Genomic DNA, 23,593 nt, shown 5'->3' with positions numbered 1-23,593 from the left:
ATATTTTTTTATATTTTAATACGAATATATGATGAAAGGCGATTGCATGCAGCAGAGATGCGAATGTTGCGATGGATGTGTGGAGTAACGAGAACAGATAGAATACGGAATGAATATGTTAGAGGAAGTCTGAAAGTGGCACCTGTGACAGAGAAGCTGAGGAGTGCGCGTTTAGGATGGTATGGACATGTGATGAGACGAAATGAAAATGAGGTTGTTAAGAGAGTGTTAACTATGAATGTGGAAGGATATAGAGGAAGAGGTAGACCTAAGAAGAGGGGAGTGAGCGAAGAAATGGTATATAATAGAAGAGTATGGAAGGAGAAAACATGTTGCGCCGACCCCAGGTGACTGGGAGAAGGGCAGGATAATGATGAATGATGATGATGATATAGGAGAAGATGAAATAGGTATTTAGTAAATTCCCATATGAATTGTACGTTTCAGTACCTGCAAAAGTAACTCTTTTGATTTTAATACAAGTCGTTAATGACATTGCTTTAAAAACAAAATAAAAGCATTAAATGAAGTAGCCAAGAACCCAAACTGCCTAAAGGCAATTTAAACTTAGTCCAATAACTTTGAATATAATTCTATCGTACTCACTTCGTAATGTATCCAGTATACCTACGCCAGTAGATAAAACTAAAATCAAACTGTGACTTTGAGCAGTAAATCGCCACAGTCAACAAAAACTCTTTTGCGTTCAATAGAAAAGTTTCATGAACAAGTTTTTTGAATGCGGGCGCGTTCTGTGATCTTTCCCACGAGCGATAAAAGCCTATAATACATATTTACTTCGACCCAATTCAGAGTTTGCGTTGGGGAATATGAAAATGTTCACCTTCTCACAATCGTCTGTGCCCTACGATAATTTGAAATGCAAAGATATATTTGAATCTTTTTATAAATACAAGTTTTCTTTTCGCAAAGCTTGTATATTTTTTGGATCACTTGTATATTTAAGACCAAATAGGAATAAGGCATTTTTTTGAATTAATTAAATTAGTTAGAATCTATCTAACTAATAAAAATAATAATTCGCAACTTCTTATTGAAACTTACGACAACAATTTCTGGGGACGCGAGGTTGATTTTGATGATAGCCTTTGATAATGATGACGATATTTTCACAGAATTTACTGATTTTTATGAAATCTCCACCTACTTTTACTAAGAGCAGTTACCACAAGTGCGATAATCAAAACACTTATTTTTCCGAGAAATTAAAACTATGACGTTTATTGATATGATAATTTTAAAGTTTCCCTACATATTTAGCTGTACACTATTATTAATCACTTTAAAAAAGTCAAACTTCTTTTTTTTATGTTTGAGAGATTACTGATGGCCCCTTTCCAGTTTTACGGTAGGCAGGTGGACGAGCAAGGGCTCAGCCAGGAGGGGTGGGATTTGCTAACAGCTACCCGAGCATCTCCAAAGGAGACCTAACAACTCAAGAGTAATGCTTGCTGCTTCGCGAATGAATCTACCACCGAATGGGAATCGCGACCTGCTGAGAAGATCCGGCCAGAAACTGAGCGGGCTGATGTTTAGGTTAGGTTGCACGTCGAACTCTTTGCCGAGTTCGACGAGTACGGTTACCGGGGTCTCTACTTCTAGTGTTAGAGCTAAATGAGTCTAATGCAAGGGTTAAAAAAACCAAGAAGGTACGAGTTACGACTGAATTACTTAGTATTAGATTTTCAAAATGAAAATGCGATGTCACGTTAAGAACACAATGTATTTAGAAACGCCGAGTGTTAAGGAAGTCAGTATAGTAAATGTAACAAGCATCTGTTTGTTTTCTTTAGCTACTTTTATAAAACATTCTATAGTATTTTTTCTCAGGTGCAATGCTACGGGTAACGAAAATACTTTTATGCTGCAGATAAGGGTTGACTAGTTGTACTGTTTATAAATAACATGCTAAGCTGTGAGCTGCCGTGAAGCAGTGATACATCGTATCTAATAATGCAACGGTGTTCGAATCCCGCAGGCGGGGTTACCAATTTTTCTAATGAAATACGTACTTGACAAATGTTCACGATTGACTTCCACGGTGAAGGAATAACATCGTGTAATAAAAATCAAACCTGCAAAATGTTTTAATTTGCGTAATTACTGGTGGTAGGACCTCTTGTGAGTCCGCACGGGTAGGTAACACCACCCCGCCTATTTGTGCCGTGAAGCAGTAATGCTTTTCGGCTTAAAGGGTGGGGTAGCCGCTGTAGCTGTGATGAGACCTTAGAACTTACATCTCAAGGTGGGTGGCGCATTTACGTTGTAAATTTCTATGGGCTCCAGTAACTACTCGACACCAGATGGGCTGTGAGCTCGTCCACCCGTCTAAGCAATAAATAATAAAATGATGACATTATTTTAAATTGCGTATTCCATAAACGAGCTTTAAGCAAATAACAACTCGACTGTTATCACTACATCAAAAAAAAAACGTAAAACTTAATATAATATTACTCATCATAACTCCTGAACAAGCCTAACCAATTTCATTGTCTCGAGAATATTTCGCTCACAACTCAACTCCGTTGTACTATACCTAACGTTTGCAGTCTTAATAAACACGTCAGTAAATAACTTAGTGCTTTCATCATACAGCTTGAATGTTTCTATGCGTAGGAACTGAATGTTATTTCGTCTCAATTCTAATGAGGACATCTCCCAACGGCTTTGTACCACAAAACATCCGTAACGTCGATCTGAATATTATGAAGTTCAGAAATCGTAAACATTTTCCATACGTTTCATTTGAACTAACAAAACAAATAAGATTAATTCTAGAACAAATATGTATATATTCGTAGAAAAGGGTACCTAACCCTTTCAATCCTAACAGCAAATCCACACAATCGATAGATCGATAGTTTAAGTACTATGCGCAAACATATTTGTGTACTAAAATAAAGTTAAAGAAATTCTAAATTACCATTTTTTTTATTATCCTGATTAGGCAGACGACCATACAGCCCACCTAAGTTTATTGTACAAATGTATAGAATCTGCTTTTTGACTGTTTTTTTAATGTAAACTATGTTTTGGTGTGTGTATTCTCTCTCTCTCTCTCTCTCTCTCTCGCTCTCTCCCTCTCTCTCTCTCTCTCTGGCTCTCTCCCTCTCTCCCTCTCTCTCTCCCTCTCTCTCTCTCTCTCTCCCTCTCTCCCTCTCTCTCTCCCTCTCTCTCTCTTCCTCTCTCCCTCTCTCTCTCTCTAATAGTGTGTGGTTACCGTCGCTCATGGACGCAATGCCAAATGCGTAATTATTTTGATAAAACAATGCACGAAATCTCGTTCTTATTTCGTATTACTAAATCTAAGAGAAACAAAAAATATTAGCTAAATGCGTAGTATAGGTTGTACGCAACTCTGATTGTTCATTGATCTTAATTAATGCAATAAAATAGTTAAATGCGAAGTGACGTTATGAGGCAGAGAGCCTAGGAATCAGCATAGAGTTGGGGTCCGTCGGCCTGACAACATGTCCCACCGGTCCGTTGAGGCTTGCTGGAGGCTGCCCCAGCACCACAGCCTCTAACCTAACACCGACCGGGATGGGACCGAATCTAAAGAATATTATTCCTGCAACATATTTATTTGGGCCGCGATGGCTCCACAGACAAGCGCTCAGTTTCTATTCATATTGTTTTGCGTGCTTAGTGGAGGAAGCGGGGACGGTAAGTAAACATCGGTTTATTTTGCTTAATACCTTCGTTTTCGATTTTGCGACGCATGCCTACGCATTCATTTCGAAAACAAATTTCGAAGCCTTTCTCTTTGTTTTCGTCTAACGAAAAAACAGCTTCTAAAAGCAATTAATTACTTAGAGAAATCGATTTATATTTACCGAAACATTTTTTTTATGCTGGGTAAGTTCAATAATAGGTTCTAAGAGCACAGCACCATTACACGCCTGCCTTCGTATAGATAAAAAATCTATATATTAATACGTGAAGCAAAAACTTTGTATCCCTTTTTACGAAAATTGCGCGGACTGAGGAGTATGAAATTTTCCATACTTATAGAGAATATAGAGAAGAAGTGCACAATGCTAATATTTTTTTAAATAATTCATAAAAGATACATTATATCAATAAAGAAAACATTACACACACTACATACCATATATTTGACGAACACATGCATGCATACTATTTATTGTCAAACGTTTGTTCTTGACGTCTGTGGTGAAATTGAGAATAGATTAAATATTGTTTGTCTTTATTAATATTTTTTTATAGTGTAGCCTTGGCGAAATTTGTGATTATAGTATACACATACTATAATCACAAACTTACAATTCCAATTAATTATAGTCGAATTTCGACTACTGTGGGACCTCTAGTATAAAATTATTTCTTAACATACATTGCATGTATGTCAAACTTTATTACCGTTTATTTTGTTTTCATTAATTTAGATGTAGTCGATGGAGTAGCGTTCTTTGATCTACTGTCGGAGGCGCGCCGCGGTGATCTACCCGAAGGATTCACAAGAACTGAAGGACGATGCCAATCTTACTCAACGCCCAAATCTGAATACACCGCCTTCAGTCTAAACGAAAATGCGTCCTTACATCATCTCACCGCGGGGATGTTTTACAACACGTTCCCTGAGGACTTTTCCATTTTGGCCGTACTTAGAATGCCAAACGGTAAGAAGAAAACGTTTTTTTTTTACAGTTCTTATTGCAATGATTCGTTCCAAAATAACTATTTTTACTCAGTTTGTTATTAATTATTAAAAGAAAAACTGTGAAGACTTTAAGTGTAGAACGTTTGAAACAGTAAGATTTGTTAGATAATTTTAGTAAAATCATAACCATAATTCACTTTTTATTAAATTATAAAATTGATTGAGATCGGAAAAGACAGCATCTTGATTAAGCCGCTAAAAGCGTTAAATTTTATACCGGGATTCTAAATGTTTTAAAAAAGACATCCCCAAAGGTCATTTACAGGCTACATCGAGGGATTGTTAGCCTCTTTAGTCTTTATTTGTTAAAGCGAGACCCTTTTCTCGAGACGACAAAAGGGTTAAAAAAGGACAGGGGTAGCAAATAAAATATTTGAGAAAAGTCTTACGGAAAATTAGCTGGAACGTAATTTAAAATATACCTATAATTTAAATAATATTTTAAATTATTTTAATTGTATCAATATTAAGATCAATATTTCATCACAGTCCATAAATCCTAGAACTAATGAAGTAATAATCTTACATTTAATAAATACGTATGTAAAGCAACGTTGACATTTCATAAACAAATTAAAGCTAAAACCCACGCACCTACTTTACGGATCCATTCATTTCTCTAGTCTCATATCTCTGTCTCAAATATTATATCTGTAGACTACATTATTATATTTTTATTAACTATATCTGTACAATTCTACGTTTTATCTAGAAGATATTTCTGCAACAAATAAAACAGCCAAAATCGAAACTTAAGTGGCGTTTCAATAAAGAGTTTCTCTAGACATGTAGCTAATTAATATTTTATTTATATATTTTTTTTATTCTCTCTTACTAGAGAGAAAAAAATTGATATTTGATTGAATTGAAAAGTTAATTGAATTAAAATAAAATGTAAAATAAAATTAAAGTAAGTAAGTATACTTATATCGTGGAATGAACATAAAGAGATCGTGAGCTTTTAATTTTGGAGGTGTAATTATGTTCGAATTTAGATCATTGTGCGAACACTAGTTAAATATACAGACCAATTTAAAAATATTTAAATAAAGGACCTACTACTAATAAATGAATAAAAATAATTATTATTTAGGTAAAGCTACTTATAAATAGAAAATCTGCGTTAGCTCACCGCCAGTTGGCAGCGTTCCCAGAAGGCTGGCAGCATTTCCACGCTGGATAACAATGCTAATTCTTTGTGCAAAATACGTACCGCCTTGTGATCTCCCGAGGCCTCAAATAGTTTTTTTTAAGGTCCTTAAAAAAACATTTGGCAGATGGGCCCCAGGGGCCCAAAGTTTCTACCTCAAACGGAACAAAAATGAAATCTTTAGAGAGATTTTCATATTTCCGCCGTTTGAGGCCTTCAGCCGTTGAATTATATCTAAATTCAATTCAATTAATTTTATCTAAATTCAATTCAATTAATTTTATTTAGTAAAACTATTGTGGATTTCCATAAATGTACTTTTGCCTCAGGCACAGAACAGAACCCCGTATTCGTGATGTACTCGGATGCTGGTGACGAACAACTGCAACTGGTAGTTGGAGAAATTGTCGAGTTATATTACGAAGATACAAGGGGTGATCCTCAAGACCATGAGCTCCTAACTTATCGCGCTAATATTGCTGATGGAAGGTAAGGTTAACCTGTAAACTAACAAACAAAGAGGTATGAGTACCTACCAAAGTATCTTTTCGTACAATGTGAAATCACGACGACGCTTATTGTGGAACTATTCTTAAATATAATATCCGTCCAAGATCCCAACGATAAAATATGCTATTTTTCCACACGAAATATTTATCAAGTCAATGCCAATGATGTCATTATAAGTTACCTTATCAAGTGAAAAGATGAACTCAAACCCTTCTTTAAATTCCGCTATGTAATCTCTTATCAATTTCGACCCGTAGTCTTCAACGGTATTGAAAAACGGCTGTCCTATATTTCGATTCGAAATACACGATGACTTGGTATCACATATTGGTATGGTTCTAGCTACTCACGTGAATTAATCTGAGTTTCTTTCACATCAGATGGCATCGTCTAGCGCTCAGCATAAAAGGCGATTCAGCCACTCTTATTGTGGATTGCGATTACATAGAAACAATGCCTCTGAATCGAAAACCTGGGAGCACGTTCAACTTAGCCGGTGCTATCGTTGTGGGAGTTCAGTATACCCCAGATCAATATTACGAGGTTTGTCACAAAAACTTTTATATTTAACAAGTAGATAAATTAGTTAGTAATCCATTGTAAAATTCAAACAACTTAGCCACCTACAAAACTATTCTTAAAAATCCTGATCGATAAAACTATTCATTTTACGACTGTTGAATCATAGATGAAACTAATTTATTATTCACAATGAATTTTTATTTACTTAAAAATCATTCGAACAAAAAATCATGCTTGCAAACTCGAACGACTTCAACAAGATATATCAGAAAAGTGATTTTGATTTAACCAAACCACTTTATTTATAGGGGGATATAGAAATGCTACAGTTCGCTGACAAACCTGATATTGCCTATGAAATGTGCACAGTAGTTGCACCAGACTGCAGAGGTCTCGGCTACTTTGCAGGAGGAATTTTTAATTCTGAACTAGAGCCCCGATATCGACCTCTTCATTACAACGAAATAACTACTCAAACAGACTTTAATGTTGAAACTACAGAGCAGCCGAGGACATTTGAGAATGTCGATACAGAAAGATTCATTGATAGGAATCAAACTAATAATCCATGGGAAGTCGCTAGCAGAGAATTAACAACGATCAGACCAAACTGGCACATCACAGAGTCATACAATCCGCTTACGGGACAATTCGTACGTTCTACAGATGCAGGTACCTAAAAAACGTTAATATTTGTTACATTTAGGAACGTATAACAGTGCAAATATCACTATAGTCGTAGAACTCGCTAAATCTAATATATAAAATTCTCGTGTCACAGTTTTCGTTGCCATACTCCTCCGAAACGGCTTGACCGATTTTGATGAAATTTTTTGTACTTATCCGGTATCTATGAGAATCGGCCAACATCTATTTTTCATCCCCCTAAATGTTAGGGGTAGTCCACCCCTAAATTTTATTTTTTATTTTTTAGACAAAATTTTTAATTTCTATTTTTTTATGATACAACATACAAAAATACATACAATCCTCAATTTTCACCCTTCTACGATCAACCCTTATTTTTTATTTGCTATTTAAAAACTTTAAATTTTTTTGCGAGAATTTTGTTTTTATTTTGTCATGACGTAGAATAAAAAAAATCATATTACTCTGAAATTTTCACCCCTCTACGATCAACCCCTATTTTTTATTTGTTAATTATAAACTTTAATTTTTTTGGCAAGATTTTCATTTTTATTTTTATTTTGTCATGAATTAAAATAAAAAATCTGATGTTACTCTCAATTTTTCATCCCTCTATGATCAACTCCTATTTTTTGTTAATTATAAACTTTAATTTTTTTGGCAAGTTTTTTATTTAGTTTTATCAAATCAAATCAAATCAAATCAAATCAAATCAAAAAAGTTTTATTCAACATAAATGAAAGTACATACTTGTTGAACGTCAAAAGAATTACCGCCAATTCACAAGAATTAGCCTCCGTCCTGAGAAGAATTGGCAAGAAACTCAGCGGGCATGTTTTTTTTTTTTTTTTTAAATATTAGATTTTTATTTTTATTTTAATTTTTTTTTTTTTTTAAATATTCATATTACAATAAGTAATTATAACATAACAATTTTACAATATTGAAATTCCCGGAGCGAGCAACTCATTCCCACTTTGTGCAATCTTCTAGATAATCATTGACTTTATAGTAAGCTTTATTGCACAGATGTTCTTTAACAGTTTTCTTAAATCTATGTATATGTAGGTTCTGAACATCTTGTGGGATTTTGTTGTACAGGCGCACAGACAAACACCCGAATGAATTTCGTATCTTATGTAACCTACTCATCGGCACAACAAGCTTGTGTTTGTTCCTAGTATTTCTATTATGTATGTCCGACATCTTAGGAAACTCCTCAATATGTTTACGAACATACATCAAATTTTCATGACTTAAAATAAAAAAAATCATATTACTCTCAATTTTCACTCTTATACGATCAACCCCTATTTTTCCATCCGCAATAAGGTTGCAAGATGGCAATCAAATATTATAATTGTAGTACGATAAATTCTTATTCAGAGTTTATAATTTCAAGTTCCTTTAATTATGATTTTTTTTAAATTGAATTTGATCTCCCGCGCTCGCCGGTCGACTACTGATCAACTATCAATCGATCAGCTATCCCCACCAGGTGTCACCACTGATCCAGCAAACATCACGTAGTAGGGATGGGCACGAAGCCGGTCTCCTGTCTTACTTACTCATTATACATTATAGATTATACACTTAATATATTTGAGAGCTATACAATACTATACATTTTTCAGCCATGTTTTGTTGGTTTTATTTGTGTATCAATAGTATGTTCAGTAGGTCTGAGAATCGGCTACTATCTATTTTTCATACCCCTAAGTGAAAAGGGTTGTCCACCCCAAACATTTATTTTTTATTTTAATTTTTTGGATATATTTTTTTGTTTATAATGAGGTATTATGTGGTTAAATGAGGTTTTTATTTCTACAGTAGAATTTCACTAGAAATCTTATTTAAGGCCACACAACGTTTGCCGGGTCAGCTAGTAACGTATATATTTATTTGATGTTCGTAATGTTAAATGTTCTTAGCCTGTTAGCAGCCATGTTAAGCACAATAATGCTTGCCTATAGTATATTAATAACTTCTCTAAAAGGTGTTTACAAGTGAAATCACGATAAAACTTTCAAAGAGGCTTTTTTTGCCAAGCTGCCTGTAACTTCGAGGGGTTAGATTCACCGAACGTGTAGGCATCTTAGCAAAAGTAGTGCTTCGCTGAATCTAACACGGATCGCAATCGCGACCCACTGAGAAGAGCCAGCAAGAAACTCAGTTGGCTATGGCTGTGGGATTAAAATAAGCTTCTTATAGACGTATAGTACGATTTTTCTTCTCGGAGGTAGATGAGTACATGGATATATCCTATTCGACTATATTAGTGGTGCAAATCATAAATGAGTTCTTATTACATGGATACACGCTATTAAGATCCTTGGAAAACGTGTCTTTCTTACCTTTTTCCTCTTTAATTTTCCAAAAATTAAAAATAAATCAAATCACATAAACTATTGTTGTAATTTTAGATGAAAACAGCATATTTGGAAGATTTACTGATGACGAATTTATACCTGCTCTCTCATTAGACGCTGATAGCTCTCCGACCACTCCTGAAACTGTTGAAATAACGCCTAGTCTTGTGAGTATATAGAATAAAAACCAATTGAATGGAAGGTCTCAATTTAAGTTTGCTACAATAATTGTAATCTAATTATTAAAAATCAGTAGTAAGTACGAAATAACTATAGATTGCTTATGCGGGTTCCATTACCAAACATAATGAAATAAAAACCACTGGCAATCTTTCACAGCAGCCTTTTTGAACGTCAAATTATTTTTTCTCTAAAAGGACACCTCACACATTACGCCAGGGACCGGTGAAGAGACGGAAGTAACTTTAGTAACAACAGACTCGCCCTACACCCCTATTACAACCACAGAAGACACAAATTGGCTCACACACCCGCCGGATGAAGCCGAAGTGAGATAACGCCTTTATTACGTTAAGCTTTGTATATGTACGTTGTATAATGCGTCCCGCATTTTATGAAAGCTACGTATGTAGTTAGGTTAGGTTAAGATAACTGTATTTCACAATGTTTTCATCAAATGACTGAAAAGGTTGAATTTATAAAAATGTTGTTCAACAATTCATGTGAATCCTACAATAAATAGGATGTTAAAGGTTTATAAGCTAGAACTAGAATAATCCTTCACAAATTGAGGGTCCTGATTGCACTATTTAGGTTAACGAGTGGATGACCCACCAGGTGTTAAGAGGTTACCAAAGTCTACTGAGATCAAAACTGAAATGTACCAAGACTGAATCCTAAACTGAATTATCGTAATCGAATTCTTAAGCTGTACTTTATTAGCTAAAATAAATCTATAATTATATTTGTATTTCAGAATAACTCATCAAATTATGATTCATCAGAAACATATTATGATTATGGTAGCTCTGGCTCGTATAATGGTCCAAGAGGATATGCCGGACCGCCTGGTCCCCAGGGACCAAGAGGGCCGAAAGGTGAACCAGGTAAACCAGGAGTAGAAGGACAACAAGGATTTCAAGGTCCGCCTGGACATGTATTTGTCGTACCTGTAAGTCAAGCGCTGTTTTAAAATGTACTAACTAAATTATTCCGTCGAGGCGGTTTACCCAGTCTTTGATGACTGGGTGAACCGTGGCCGAGGACGCCTCACCTTCCGTCTGGTGCAGGTGCTGACTGGGCACGGATGCTTCGGAAAGTATCTGCACCGGATAGGAGCTGAGCCGACGACGAGGTGCCACCATTGTGGACACGACCTGGACACGGCGGAGCATACGCTCGCTGTCTGCCCCGCTTGGGAGGTGCAGCGCCGTGTCCTGGTCGCAAAGATAGGACCAGACTTGTCGCTGCCTGGCGTCGTGGCGTCGATGCTTGGCGGTGACGAGTCCTGGAAGGCTATGCTCGACTTCTGCGAGTGCACCATCTCGCAGAAGGAGGCGGCGGGGCGAGTGAGGCAAAGCTCTCCTCACTACGCAGAAATCCGCCGCCGCCGAGCGGGGGGTCGGGGTCTCGTCCGTAACCCGGCCCCCTAAAAGTTTCGGGCTCCACCCGTTTTGTGCGGGAGGGAGCCTAGGCGTGGGGCGGCGTGGTAAGCCGCGTTCCCCCGACCGCTCCGGGGGAAGGTGTAGCGCGGCACCATCAATGCGGGCTCTTGGCCCGTCGACCGAGGGAACCGGCGGTCGTGTCGCTGGCGGCCGCCGGTCCGGCGTCTGGGGGACGGCGGGATGGATGTAATATGCTCTGCGTAAACCCTGTCCCGCCGTCTCAATAGCTCCGACTGGGTTCCCACCCAGTCCGGGGTAGGGCGCCGGCTGTGAGCGGCAGGAGTTTTTAGTGAGGTTCAACTCCCACATACCCCACCCGCCGTGCGGGTGGGGATCCGGCGATTTTGTCCTGTGGAAAAAAAAAAAAAAAAAACTAAATTATTCGCTAACTACATAGTTGTGTTAGCTGAATAGTGCTAGTCATTTATTCAGTAACTAGCTGACCCGGCACACTTCGTAGTGCCTAAATCGATAAATAAAAGACCTAAACTTTTGTATAAAATAAACTTAAAAAAAACAAAAGGAATCCGTCCAACGGGGGACACATCAAAGGAAAAACAAAATTGTTTGTTTTTATATAATTCCGAGCATTTTCATATTTTTTCACCTTTTAAACCTTCTCTGGACTTCTACGAATAATTCAAGACCAAAATTAGCCAAATCGGTCCAGCCGTTCTCGAGTTTTAGCGAGACTAACGAGCAGCAATTCATTTTTATATACTTATATATAGAAGATTCATTAATTAAGTACTACGAGTATTCAGTGCTTACTATTTAGTATATTATACGTATTCAGAAAACTTTTGATAAATTTAATCTCTCTCAATGTCTTGGCTCTTGCAGTAACTTTAATCTATTTCTCAGAAAAATTTTTTGCCTGAATTTTCTGTCATTAAAATAATGCTCATTATCATAGTGTAACCTTTATAGTATTTACAATCCCCAACTACTCAAAACAAGACGGATTTTTTGTATAATTTGTCCGTGGTAAATACTTAAAGCAGGAATTCAATAATCGGTAAAAGATGTCTTAAAGCCAAACATTATACTAAAGATTCAAATCACTACTTTGACAAATTAACTATCGATAATTAAATGAAGAAGCTTTAGGGCTATCAACTTGAAAGATTTACTCGTACGTGAGACGCTCGAACTAAGATGATTTAGCTGTGTGATCTTCAGCGACGTCATAGATCTTCAAGCGATAAGCAACGTAAGGTTAACGTGTTAAAGATGATATGAGTATTTTTTAATTATATTTCAGTTACAACAATCAGGCAGTGATAAAGGCCCCGATGTTCAGTCTGAAGCCTTGCGACAAATGTTAACGCAACACATGGTGAGTTTTTTTTTTTTTACCTACGAAATTTAAATAAATACCCTAACTGTCATTTTGGCGGCTTTATATAAACTCTTCAACACCTCAACGTACCGATAATCGACTAGGCATCGCTGTAAGGATTCCAGAACAGCCCAAGTTTCGATGGAGTCGAAGGCTTTTTCGTAGTCCACAAACGCGAGACACAGAGGACGATTGTATTCTTCAGTCTTCTGAATAACCTGTCTCAGCGTGTGGATGTGGTCTACCGTACTGTAGCCTTTGCGAAACCCAGCCTGCTCCGGAGGTTGGAACTCGTCAAGTCTAGAGGCCAAGCGATTTGTAAGGACTCTCGAGAACAGCTTATAAATATGGCTAAGAAGTGAAATAGGCCTGTAGTTCTTGAGCAGAGCACGATCTCCCTTCTTAAAGAAAAGAATAACAGTACCCTTGCTCCAGGCTTCCGGTGTAGTCGTTTTTTGGATGACGGTGTTGAACGTTGTGCATAATTGGTTGAGAACTAGTGTACCACTTGCTTTCAACAATTCTGTACTGATTCCGTCATCCCCTGTAGCTCTGTTATTTCTAAGCTGTTCCAAAGCAGCCCTTATCTCCTCTATACTGACGTCGGGTATGTCTTCCGTATAGTGGCGGACTAAAGGGGCTCGGTGGTCATTCTCTGGGTGGCCAAAGGGTTTGGGAGCATGTGAGGCATAGAGACTACGGTAGTAGTTCTCCACTTCAGTGAGGACTTCTGATCTTGAGTTAACAATTCTTCCATCGGCAGTTTTGAGCTTCGTCAGATGGCTTCGGCCTAGTTGTTGCTGCCGTATAAACACTTTGGTGCCTTTGTTTTGTTCTATTGCCTCTTTAATCTTTGTTGTGTTGAATTGGCGAAGGTCACGCCTAATCAGTTTTTTGATTTTAGTGTTTATAGTTTATAGTTTTTAGTGTTTGTATTTGTATACTTTCTAATTTGAACATAACTTATGATTTCCCACCAGGCTGCAATGCGAGGTGTTGAAGGCCCGATGGGTCTAACCGGACCTCCAGGACCTGAAGGTGGAATTGGTCCTGAAGGACCGAAAGGTGAACAGGGCGAACAAGGAGAGCCAGTGAGAATATACAAAAATCAATTTAGAGTTCTATTTCACCTTTCAACATCTTTTTGATGGAATTTTGTACTTTTAGGGCCCACCAGGTCCAAGAGGTTCCCAAGGGCCGCCAGGTAGACAAGGACGCCGGGGTCATGCCGGGAGGGATGGCGAAAGAGGTACAACAGGACCTTTCGGTCAAAAGGGTGAACCAGGGTACCCGGGATCTTCAGGCATGCCAGGAGACAAAGGAGAGCGGGGCATCTCAGGATTACAGGGTGAACCAGGAGCTCCAGGACAAGACGGTCCACCTGGAGACGACGGTCCTCCGGGGCCACAAGGGCTTTCTGGCGAACTGGTTAATACTTTTCTACATCTCAATTCCTACGTATGTATATCACATTTTATTCTACTATATATTATTGACTTTTGCAGGGGCCAAGAGGTTTTGTGGGACCTAGAGGTTTTCCAGGCTTAATAGGATATCCTGGCATACCTGGGAACGAGGGTCTCCAAGGAACGAAAGGAGCAACAGGACAACCAGGGCCATCCGGGCCGCAAGGACAACCAGGTATAAGTGGGCCTCCAGGAGCACCAGGTCCACAAGGACCAACCGGAATACCGGGCTTGCAGGTATAATTTAGTCCTTCAAAATAGGTCGAACTTCAAATTAAATTGCCGTTGGTTAATAACAATTGTAATGTACAGGGGCCTCAAGGCAAATCTGGAATATCAGGACTACCAGGACCGGAAGGAGTACCCGGTACCCCTGGTAATCCAGGACAACAAGGATCTCCAGGAGAAGTTGGGCCACAAGGACCACAGGTTTTTTCTTTTTTAATTTAAATAACTGGATTATCATATGCCATAAATACTAAAGACAATTTGTTATCCTGAACTCAAATCACTTTTCTTGTTTTACAGGGAATGTTAGGTTTCCCTGGAACTCGTGGAATAAAAGGAGATGAAGGACCACGGGGCTTACCAGGAGACAAAGGAGATAAAGGCATAAGGGGTTAGCTATAACGTGGAAATTAATTTTGTTACGACAACAAAATCGGTGTACATAATATACTATTCGTAAATTTGTAGGCATTGAGGGCGAGAAAGGAGACATGGGTCCTAAAGGAGAACGAGGACTATCTGGCGAAGTTGGGACTCCTGGTATAGAAGGGCCTGAAGGTCAGAAGGTGAGTATGGATCATCACTTTAAAATTATCTGTTATAATCATTTATCTAAATTTTTATTTAATCTGGTGTTGGGGTATATTATGAGACCGCATTGGTATGTACCGGCATCTTGCCTGTATCTGCTGCGAAGCAATTATACGTTCCAATTTTAAGTGTGGAACAGCCGTGACACAATAAAATTAAGACTTCGAACTCATATCACAAGGTGTATGATGGCATACACGTCTTTAGGCCCTTAACAACAAGCTGGTCATGACTTCGTATATGAGCAATGGTTTTAAATGTATGTCACAAAAAAAACGAACGTAGCTTATTTATTTAATTTGCAATTTGATTTTGTATTGCGTATTAATTACCAATATAATGTCTTATTTTAGTACCCGGCACAGAACACAAGCCAAATTTCTAACCAAAAAATAAATTAATGCAACCATTGTCGTGCTAAGTGGGAATCGGATTTACGCCAAAGAAGGACGCAATTATTTGTTTTTGTTAGTGAAATCGATTAGTGATAAGTACAACCCATGTAGAAAATCTGAATTCTCTTTTATAAATAAAATTCTTATCTGTCTATCTCAAGGGCGTTGAAGGTCCAAGAGGAGAGACAGGACCAATTGGACCTTCAGGTGAGAAGGGAGCTACTGGTCCTCTCGGTCCTCAAGGATATCCGGGCACCCAAGGTGAAAAAGGAGATAAAGGAGCTTCAGGACGAAGAGGTCGAAGAGGAAACAAAGGAAATACGGTATTACGATTATTTAAAAAAGACAGAATGTAAAACAAAAACTGATAATTAAGTAATTGCGTTCTATTTTACCCCGAAAAGGTTTTAAAAGAGGAAATTGATATGGTCAATTTAATATATTTAAACAGTAAAGCTTGTACTCGTTTGTCATGCGGTAAACCTGAGTTTTAATTGTATAATATATTTGCAACTTACAGGGTGCTATTGGAAATCCAGGCGACCGTGGTGAAATGGGACCAAGAGTAAGTATTACAAAAACCTCTCAGTCTTAACTACGTTCTGGAAACGTGCAGTAATTAATGACGATTAATTATGTTTCAAACCAAAAAAATAATCTTATTATTTTAATAGTTGTTAATAACAAATATATTTTAGGGTTATAGGGGTCCTAGAGGACGCCGTGGTTCAGATGGGGCCCCCGGTGCTAAAGGTGATACTGGCCAACCTGGACCACCAGGACAGATAGGAGAAAGGGGACCTCAAGGAGTTGAAGGAGTGAGAGGCTTCCCGGGAGCTATAGGCCCTCCGGGAGCTGATGGCAAACCTGGGTTACCTGGACCAACAGGAGAACGGGGCCCTACAGTAGGTCACATTAATAATTAATTTAACAATAGTACAATGTCAGTAACAAATGACAAAGCTATTGGAGAAATCCTGGACGAAATAAAAAGAGAAACTCAAAACGGAACGAGATAACGGAGCACTATGGTCGCTCTCCTAAGAGCATACAACCTTTCTAAATATATGAGTAAAACTATAACCATTTAATACCATCGGTACTCGACTTGACCGCGTTTTTATTGCACTAAATATCTACGTATCACGGGCCACGTTTGATGAAATAAATAAATTTTGTTTAAGGGTGAACCTGGTGCCCAAGGATTAATAGGACCCGTAGGAATAATGGGCCCACAAGGACCTAATGGTGACCCGGGTCCTCCAGGACCAACGGGATCTTCCGGAATACCTGGTACTCCAGGTGAGGCTGGTTCTCCAGGAGAAGCTGGTAAAGAAGGTCCGCCTGGACCTCCAGGCCCTGAAGGAAAACAAGGACCCGTGGGCTCGTCTGGACCTCAAGGACCCCAAGGAGATCCTGGTTTACCAGGAACACCGGTAAAAATTGGAGCCAAACACATGAAATAGTTCACATTTAAGAAATAACATTTTTTTTAATTTAGCTGTTTTCATTTATTTTAAACTCTAGGGAAATGCCGGAAGCAAAGGAGATTTAGGTCCACCTGGACCCCCTGGAATAAGAGGTGATAAAGGAGAGCCCGGTGAACCCGGTCATGAAGGTAATGCAGGACCTCAAGGACGTGAAGGACCGCGAGGATTTACAGGCCCAGGTGGTCAAAAAGGCGAAATTGGTGAACAGGGGCCAATAGGTATACATCCAAATAAACAATATAATTATTTAAAAATTTTACACATACAAATAAACAACAAATAACAAACGAATTGATTATCAATCTAGGGCCAATCGGGCGTGATGGCTTAACTGGCCCACGAGGCTTACCAGGAGTTCCAGGCCCTGTAGGTCCTCCTGGAGAAGATGGTGACAAAGGAGAAGCAGGGCCACCCGGAGAAAAAGGTTTTAAAGGTGCCACGGGCGAATCGGTAAGTAATTAATTTTAATATGGCACATTAAGTCAAATGCGTAGCTTGGTTTGAAGTGAAACACCTACTCATATACCAGTTGAGAATAATTATCTCAAAAGTTATCTCAAAGCACGCATTAGATTAATAAAATATAACGAAATTAAGCTCAATGTTTACGGGCTTTGTAGGGTCCTCAAGGGGCACCTGGCATTCAAGGTCTTCGTGGAGAAGTTGGTCCAGTTGGTCTTCCAGGAGAAAAGGGACCTCCGGGTGATATTGGACTTCCAGGTCCTCCTGGTATCGATGGAACACGTGGACCTCCGGGACCAATTGGCCCTACAGGACTTCAAGGAATCAAAGGACAACAGGGCCCAAAAGGAGACGCTGGTGACATAGGTCCAGTTGGTAAATATCTTGATATATTTCTAAATACCTACTAAATAATTAACTCGGGAAGAATGTTAAGCAATCGGCATTTAAAGGCGCCACCGGCCAGCCGGGTGCAACAGGGCCGCCGGGCCGACGTGGCGCTAAAGGGATAGCAGGTGAACCTGGTCCACGTGGGCCAGAAGGACAACAAGGAGAAATAGGCAGTCCAGGACCAACGGGCCAACCAGGGCCATCGGGCCCTGAAGGAAAACAAGTGAGTTTTTGAAGTCATCGTAGTCTAAAGGATAAGACGTCCGGTGCGTTCGTGTTGAGCGGTGCACCGATGTTCGAACCCCAGGTGGGGGTACCAATTTTTGTAATGAAATACGTACTCAACAAATGTTCACGATTGACTTTCACGGTGAAGGAATAACATCGTGTAATGAAAATCAAACCCGCAAAATTATAATTTGCGTAATTACTGGTAGTAGGACCTCTTGTGAGTCCGCGCGGGTAGGTACCACCACCCTGCCTATTTCTGCCGTAAAGCAAGGTAGATCAGCCGTTGTAACTATACTTGGGACCTTAGAACTCATATCTCAAGGTGGGTGGCGCATTTACGTCGTAGATGTCTATGGGCTCCAGTTACCACTTAACACCACACAATAAAAAAAAAATAAAAAAAAAAGCGTTACTAAATTTTCATATCTATATAATTTTATTTTTCCTTGTATCATTCTTAATTTTGCATATATTCGTAAACGAGCTTACGGTCTACTTAGTGGTGAAGGGCTACGAGGGCCCATAGACATGTCATAACAACGTGAATACCGCACCTTAAGCCCTGGTAAGTTAGTTTCAACTAGGTCAATGCTTTTTAGATTTTAATGATATAGGTAATATATCAAGACTCGAAATATAAACATGTGACGCTCACATAATGTATAAACTTCAACAAAATACAAACGCTACGATGGTGTAAGGGAATAATAAGGACATATTTAGACATACTTTAGACCTCGGAAGACGATATTTATATTTTTCTACTTTTATATACAGGGGCCAACTGGACCAGTAGGACCTAAGGGTGATGACGGATCAGTTGGCTTACAAGGAGAACCAGGGCCTAAAGGTTTACCTGGCCCGGAAGGCCCCAAAGGCGACAACGGACCTGCCGGCTTACCAGGTGAACGAGGTGAACCTGGACCTTCTGGTATCAAGGGTGAACCCGGAACTGAAGGTCCCGAGGGCAGTACTGGTCTACCAGGACCACCCGGACCTGTGGGACCAACAGGAAAATCTGGCGAAAGTGGGATGCCCGGTAGTCCTGTAAGTATCAAACACAGTCCATTATAAAACTTACTTCTAGAACATGTTCATTGTATAATATTATAAATAACAGATAAATATTTACTAACAATCACGCCACGTTAACTGGTCCCGTGCTAAGTTCGTAAAGAACTTCGGTTACAGGTACCAGATAACGGAAATAAATGTAAGATATTTATTATACACATACACATATGTATTTAATATACATCCATAACCTTGGAAAAGACATTTTTATATTTATCATATCATCTTCCCTTGGCGGGATTCGAACCCACGACCCCCTTGTAAAGTCACCATGTCACTTACCACTGCACCAGACGGCCGTTTATATTATATTTTATTTGTACCATTATTCACAGCTAGTCTAGAATGAAATTGATTTTAAATATATGATGTAATTCATTATTCTGTGATTAATCGTGTTATCAAATACGTAAATACATCTCATTCAGGGCTCCGAGGGTCCTGCAGGTCTACAGGGTAGTCCTGGCTTAGCCGGGGAAAAAGGCGATGTTGGAGCTAAAGGAGCTCAAGGTGAACCTGGTCCGAATGGTCCACCAGGACCTCCCGGTCCAGAAGGACAACGAGGTATTAGAGGATCACCAGGACCTAATGTTAGTAAACGTCTTTTGTATTCACACAACATTGAAATATATATATTAGCTGATTAATGATACATTTTTTTTAAAGATAATGTTAAATCAATGTATTGGAATATATAATATTGTATATCATAAAATTAAATTAAATTACTGTACTTGTACTTATTCATAGGGCGAAGTTGGAGCACCAGGAGTAATGGGTCCATCGGGACCTTCTGGAAAGGCTGGGCCACCTGGAAATCCGGGTATCAGAGGTGAAAAGGGAGACAGAGGACCTAAAGGGCATATCGGAAATACAGGGCCTATGGGCCTGAAAGGAGATCAAGGCGAAGTCGGAAAAACAGGAGCAGCCGGCCCAATGGGTCCATCAGGCCCAAAGGGCGATAATGTTAGTTGATTAAACATATTTAATATATTTTATTTGTAATTCCTTTAAACATCAGAAATAACAAAAATTCTAAATATTCATCATATTCCAAGTCAGAATTACGAGAAACAATGGACTATTTAAAAAAAGTTACTATTATAATATGTTACCAACTTATATTATTATCAAACAATTACTTCATCAATATATAATGGTCTGCAAGCATTTAATTTGAATAATGCTACTTTAAAGATAAAAGATAAAGATTTAAAGATTAAAAATAAAATATATTTGTTTAAGGGACCCATAGGGCCACCAGGGCAAAAAGGCGATACGGGGCCGATTGGTCTTACAGGACCTGAGGGTCCTCTAGGACCGAAAGGCCAGACAGGACCGGAGGGCCGTCCTGGATTACCAGGACCACCAGGTGCACCAGGTCCACCCGGACCCCCCGCACCAGCCCCACAAATTCCTCAAGAACTTTTATCATCTTATAGAAGAAAACGCAGTGTTGACTCCATTTCCTCCTCTATTGAAACAGGCACTGAAGACAGTTTTGATGACGGTATTCCTATAACATATAAATTTACTCAAGCTATCCTTCTAATTTGACCTAGACAATTCAAATCTCTGTGATTAAAGTATACAATCAAAGTAATGAGTACAAACTGTTATATTGAAATTTAAATTGAGAAAAAACTATTATAATAACTTAAAAATTCACCGCTAAAGCATATTCTTCGATTTTCGGGAACCTTAGCCCTAATTTAACTATAATATTTGTTTTAATTACCACTGTTTACCCTTTTAGTTGCTCTAGTGATAGTCTTACGACTCAGTTTGGCACGGAGCAATCATGTCATCAAATCATAGCTATTTATTATTTGCTACTAGCTAATGAACTTGAAGCCTTTGTCTGTACTACATACGTTTTCAGAGGAAGACATCAACTGGGTGAAAGAAATAATGTCAGGAATAATAGTTGCTCGCAGCACTCTGGAAACCGTTAAAAGTCCAAGAGGAACTAGAAGCAATCCAGCACTGTCGTGCAAAGACTTAAAGACGTCCTTTCCTAATATTACTGACGGTAAGCTTACTAACAAAGTATTTAGGTTATTGTAAATAAAGTGCTGTGTGCTTAGTGCGAGTTTTTTAACGTTCTCGATAGCGTAAAAGTTAACTCGAATTTGTATGCAGTTGGAACAGCGCCCCTAGCGGCAAACGTAGGCAAACGCTCGAACTCCATACAAATCTGAGCTTTTTCGCTATCGAAAACGTTAAAAAACTCACACTAAGCAAACTAGAAGCGAAACTTTTTAAATGTCGTAGTCTTTTCTGAATCCTGTAGTCATGCATAATGAGGTAAGCATTGTAAATCTTTTTTTTTTAAATGTAGGCGATTATTGGATTGATGCTAGAGGTGGAAGCGGGAGCGGACGTCCAATCAAAGCCTACTGCAAAGGATATAGTACTTGTTTATATCCGGATGTTAAAGAACAAAGCGTTTACAGCAACGACGCCAATACCCATAAGTTTTCACAGATGAAAAACGGTTTCCGGGTAAGTAGAAAGTTCAATTTTCAAAGAGTAAAAACAAAAAAGAAATTTAAAAGTGACACCTTATTTTTAATTTAAAATTATAGTTAAAGTTTGTTAATGGTGGTAGGACCTCCTGTGAGTCCGCGCGGGTAGGTACCACCACTCTGCCTATTTCTGCCGTGAAGCAGTAATGCGTTTCGGTTTGAAGGGTGGGGCAGCCGTTGTAACTATACTGCGACTTTGGCGAAGGTGGCGCATTTACGTTGTAGATGTCTATGGGCTCCAGTAACCACTTAACACCAGGTAGGCTGTGAGCTCGTCCACACATCTAAGCAATAAAAGAAAAAATAAAACACTTCTTTTTTTCTATAGTTTTGTATTTTACTTACCTGCATTTCGTTGTACGAGTACACAATAAATTGTAGGTAACTCGATTAATATAAAGAACATCACAAAATTCACAAAAATATCTGACTATTTTTTTTTTCTTAGATATCTTATGACGCAGAAGGATCTGGAGCCATACAATTGCGTTTCCTGAGGCTACTTTCGAAAGGAGCCCGTCAAAACTTCTCGTATATATGCGTAAATACCGAAATACAACAAAGGTGACGACTGTATTTTAACTAATGATTAAATAATTTTAATTAATTATTTGTACATATCAATTAATAGCAACATATAATTAAGTAATTAACTCTGCATGCACTCTAAAAAATAAATCATGTTTTCTAATATAATCTAATAATATAAAAATTCTATTAAATCTCCAGATCTGATATCCCGATGGATTTGGTAATAGCTAGCAATATCAAACTGTACGGTTTCAACTCTGCTGAATTTAGGGAACCCCAAATTGTCAAAGACGAATGTAAGGTACGAAGATTGATTTTTCTATTCTAAATATCTATTTATGTAAAATAATCTTTCAATGTAATTTTCAACAACTTCAGCATCTTCACGTCCGATTTACATGATATTTTCCACACATATCAACATAAATTAAGCTCGTGAATTATTTAAGCAAAACTTTACAGTATACTTATCCAGGACTAGTGTCAATACAATAATTTTATTACTTTGGCCTAATATCCTGAGGTTCATCCGGTTAAAAAGGTTTAGATTTTTCATTTTTATTCCTTTTGTTCTTTAAGTTTATCTATCTACTTTATTATTGTTAAGTACTCATATATTAATCATGATACCAGCCTAACTTTTGTTTGTCTTTAAATCCAAGAAAACTGATTCGCCTGAAAATAAAAGATATTAATTCAATATGAAAATTAATTCATTTTAAATTATCTAACTAAGTACAAAGTATAGAAAGTCTAAGGAAAATTGTTCAAAAAAAGAAATATCTGAAATAAAAAATATTGTTTACTCAATTTATTAAGTTACAATTATATCCTCAGGATGGGTCAGGCGAGATCGTATTGGAGATTAAAACGTCAAGGACGGAAAGACTTCCGATAACAGACTTCCAACCGCTAAGCTTTAATGAAGCAAAACATCAATTTGGCTTCAAAGTTGGACCTATTTGTTTCACGTAAATACCAGGATCGATTAAGCTAATAAGGATAAATTAAACATTGTACTTAAAACAGACCTTTGTAAATATTATTTGTAAATAAATGTGACGACGAATTATTGTCTACTTTTACTTACTGTGTTGTCAGAAGGAAACTCAGCATTGACGTCATTTTGACTAGGAACTAAACTATGGCTAAGCCAGGACGCTATCACGACGGGTAGGTGAACTCGACGGTTCAGTCGGGAGAGAGGCTCGTTAATAACTTCCTCGGCACCCCTGAAGGAGGCCTAGTAGCCCGAGGGCAACTGCTTGGCAGATGCATCTACCCACGTCGGCCATCTGAGAAGATAAGACGAGAAACTCAACGGGCGTATGGA

General features: G+C 38.3%; 1 protein-coding gene across 1 annotated transcript; it reads left to right on the top strand.

The window, feature by feature from the left end:
• Positions 1-3,457: 3,457 nt before the first annotated feature.
• LOC114247146 (uncharacterized) lies at positions 3,458-23,332 on the top strand. Its single transcript, XM_028180010.2, has 32 exons — positions 3,458-3,690; positions 4,434-4,667; positions 6,188-6,347; positions 6,749-6,911; positions 7,199-7,562; positions 9,962-10,074; positions 10,285-10,416; positions 10,845-11,039; positions 12,797-12,871; positions 13,855-13,965; positions 14,042-14,302; positions 14,380-14,577; positions 14,653-14,769; positions 14,869-14,959; positions 15,037-15,134; positions 15,716-15,877; positions 16,075-16,119; positions 16,253-16,459; positions 16,739-16,990; positions 17,082-17,262; positions 17,352-17,494; positions 17,665-17,881; positions 17,959-18,119; positions 18,905-19,174; positions 19,630-19,791; positions 19,952-20,167; positions 20,447-20,711; positions 21,084-21,233; positions 21,543-21,706; positions 22,178-22,293; positions 22,459-22,561; positions 23,098-23,332. The coding sequence occupies exons 1-32, from the start codon at positions 3,621-3,623 to the stop codon at positions 23,233-23,235; spliced, it is 5,334 nt and encodes a 1,777-aa protein (XP_028035811.2). The 5' UTR covers positions 3,458-3,620; the 3' UTR covers positions 23,236-23,332.
• The last annotated feature ends 261 nt before the right edge of the window (positions 23,333-23,593 follow it).

The sequence above is a fragment of the Bombyx mandarina genome, chromosome 15 (genome assembly GCF_030267445.1).
Source record: "Bombyx mandarina strain Sakado chromosome 15, ASM3026744v2".
Lineage (NCBI taxonomy): Eukaryota > Metazoa > Arthropoda > Insecta > Lepidoptera > Bombycidae > Bombyx > Bombyx mandarina.
Note: the sequence above shows the minus strand (reverse complement) of the source record. Positions and strands in the feature narration are given on the sequence as shown.

What these genes read in the sequence shown, in the direction of transcription:
- LOC114247146 (XM_028180010.2), top strand. Translation starts at nt 3,621, where the DNA reads ATGGCTCCACAGACAAGCGCTCAGTTTCTATTCATATTGTTTTGCGTG. An exon ending in TTGAAATAACGCCTAGTCTT is followed by an intron (nt 10,075 to 10,284) that starts GTGAGTATATAG and finishes TTTCTCTAAAAG; the next exon opens with GACACCTCACACATTACGCC. An exon ending in TGGTGACATAGGTCCAGTTG is followed by an intron (nt 17,882 to 17,958) that starts GTAAATATCTTG and finishes CGGCATTTAAAG; the next exon opens with GCGCCACCGGCCAGCCGGGT.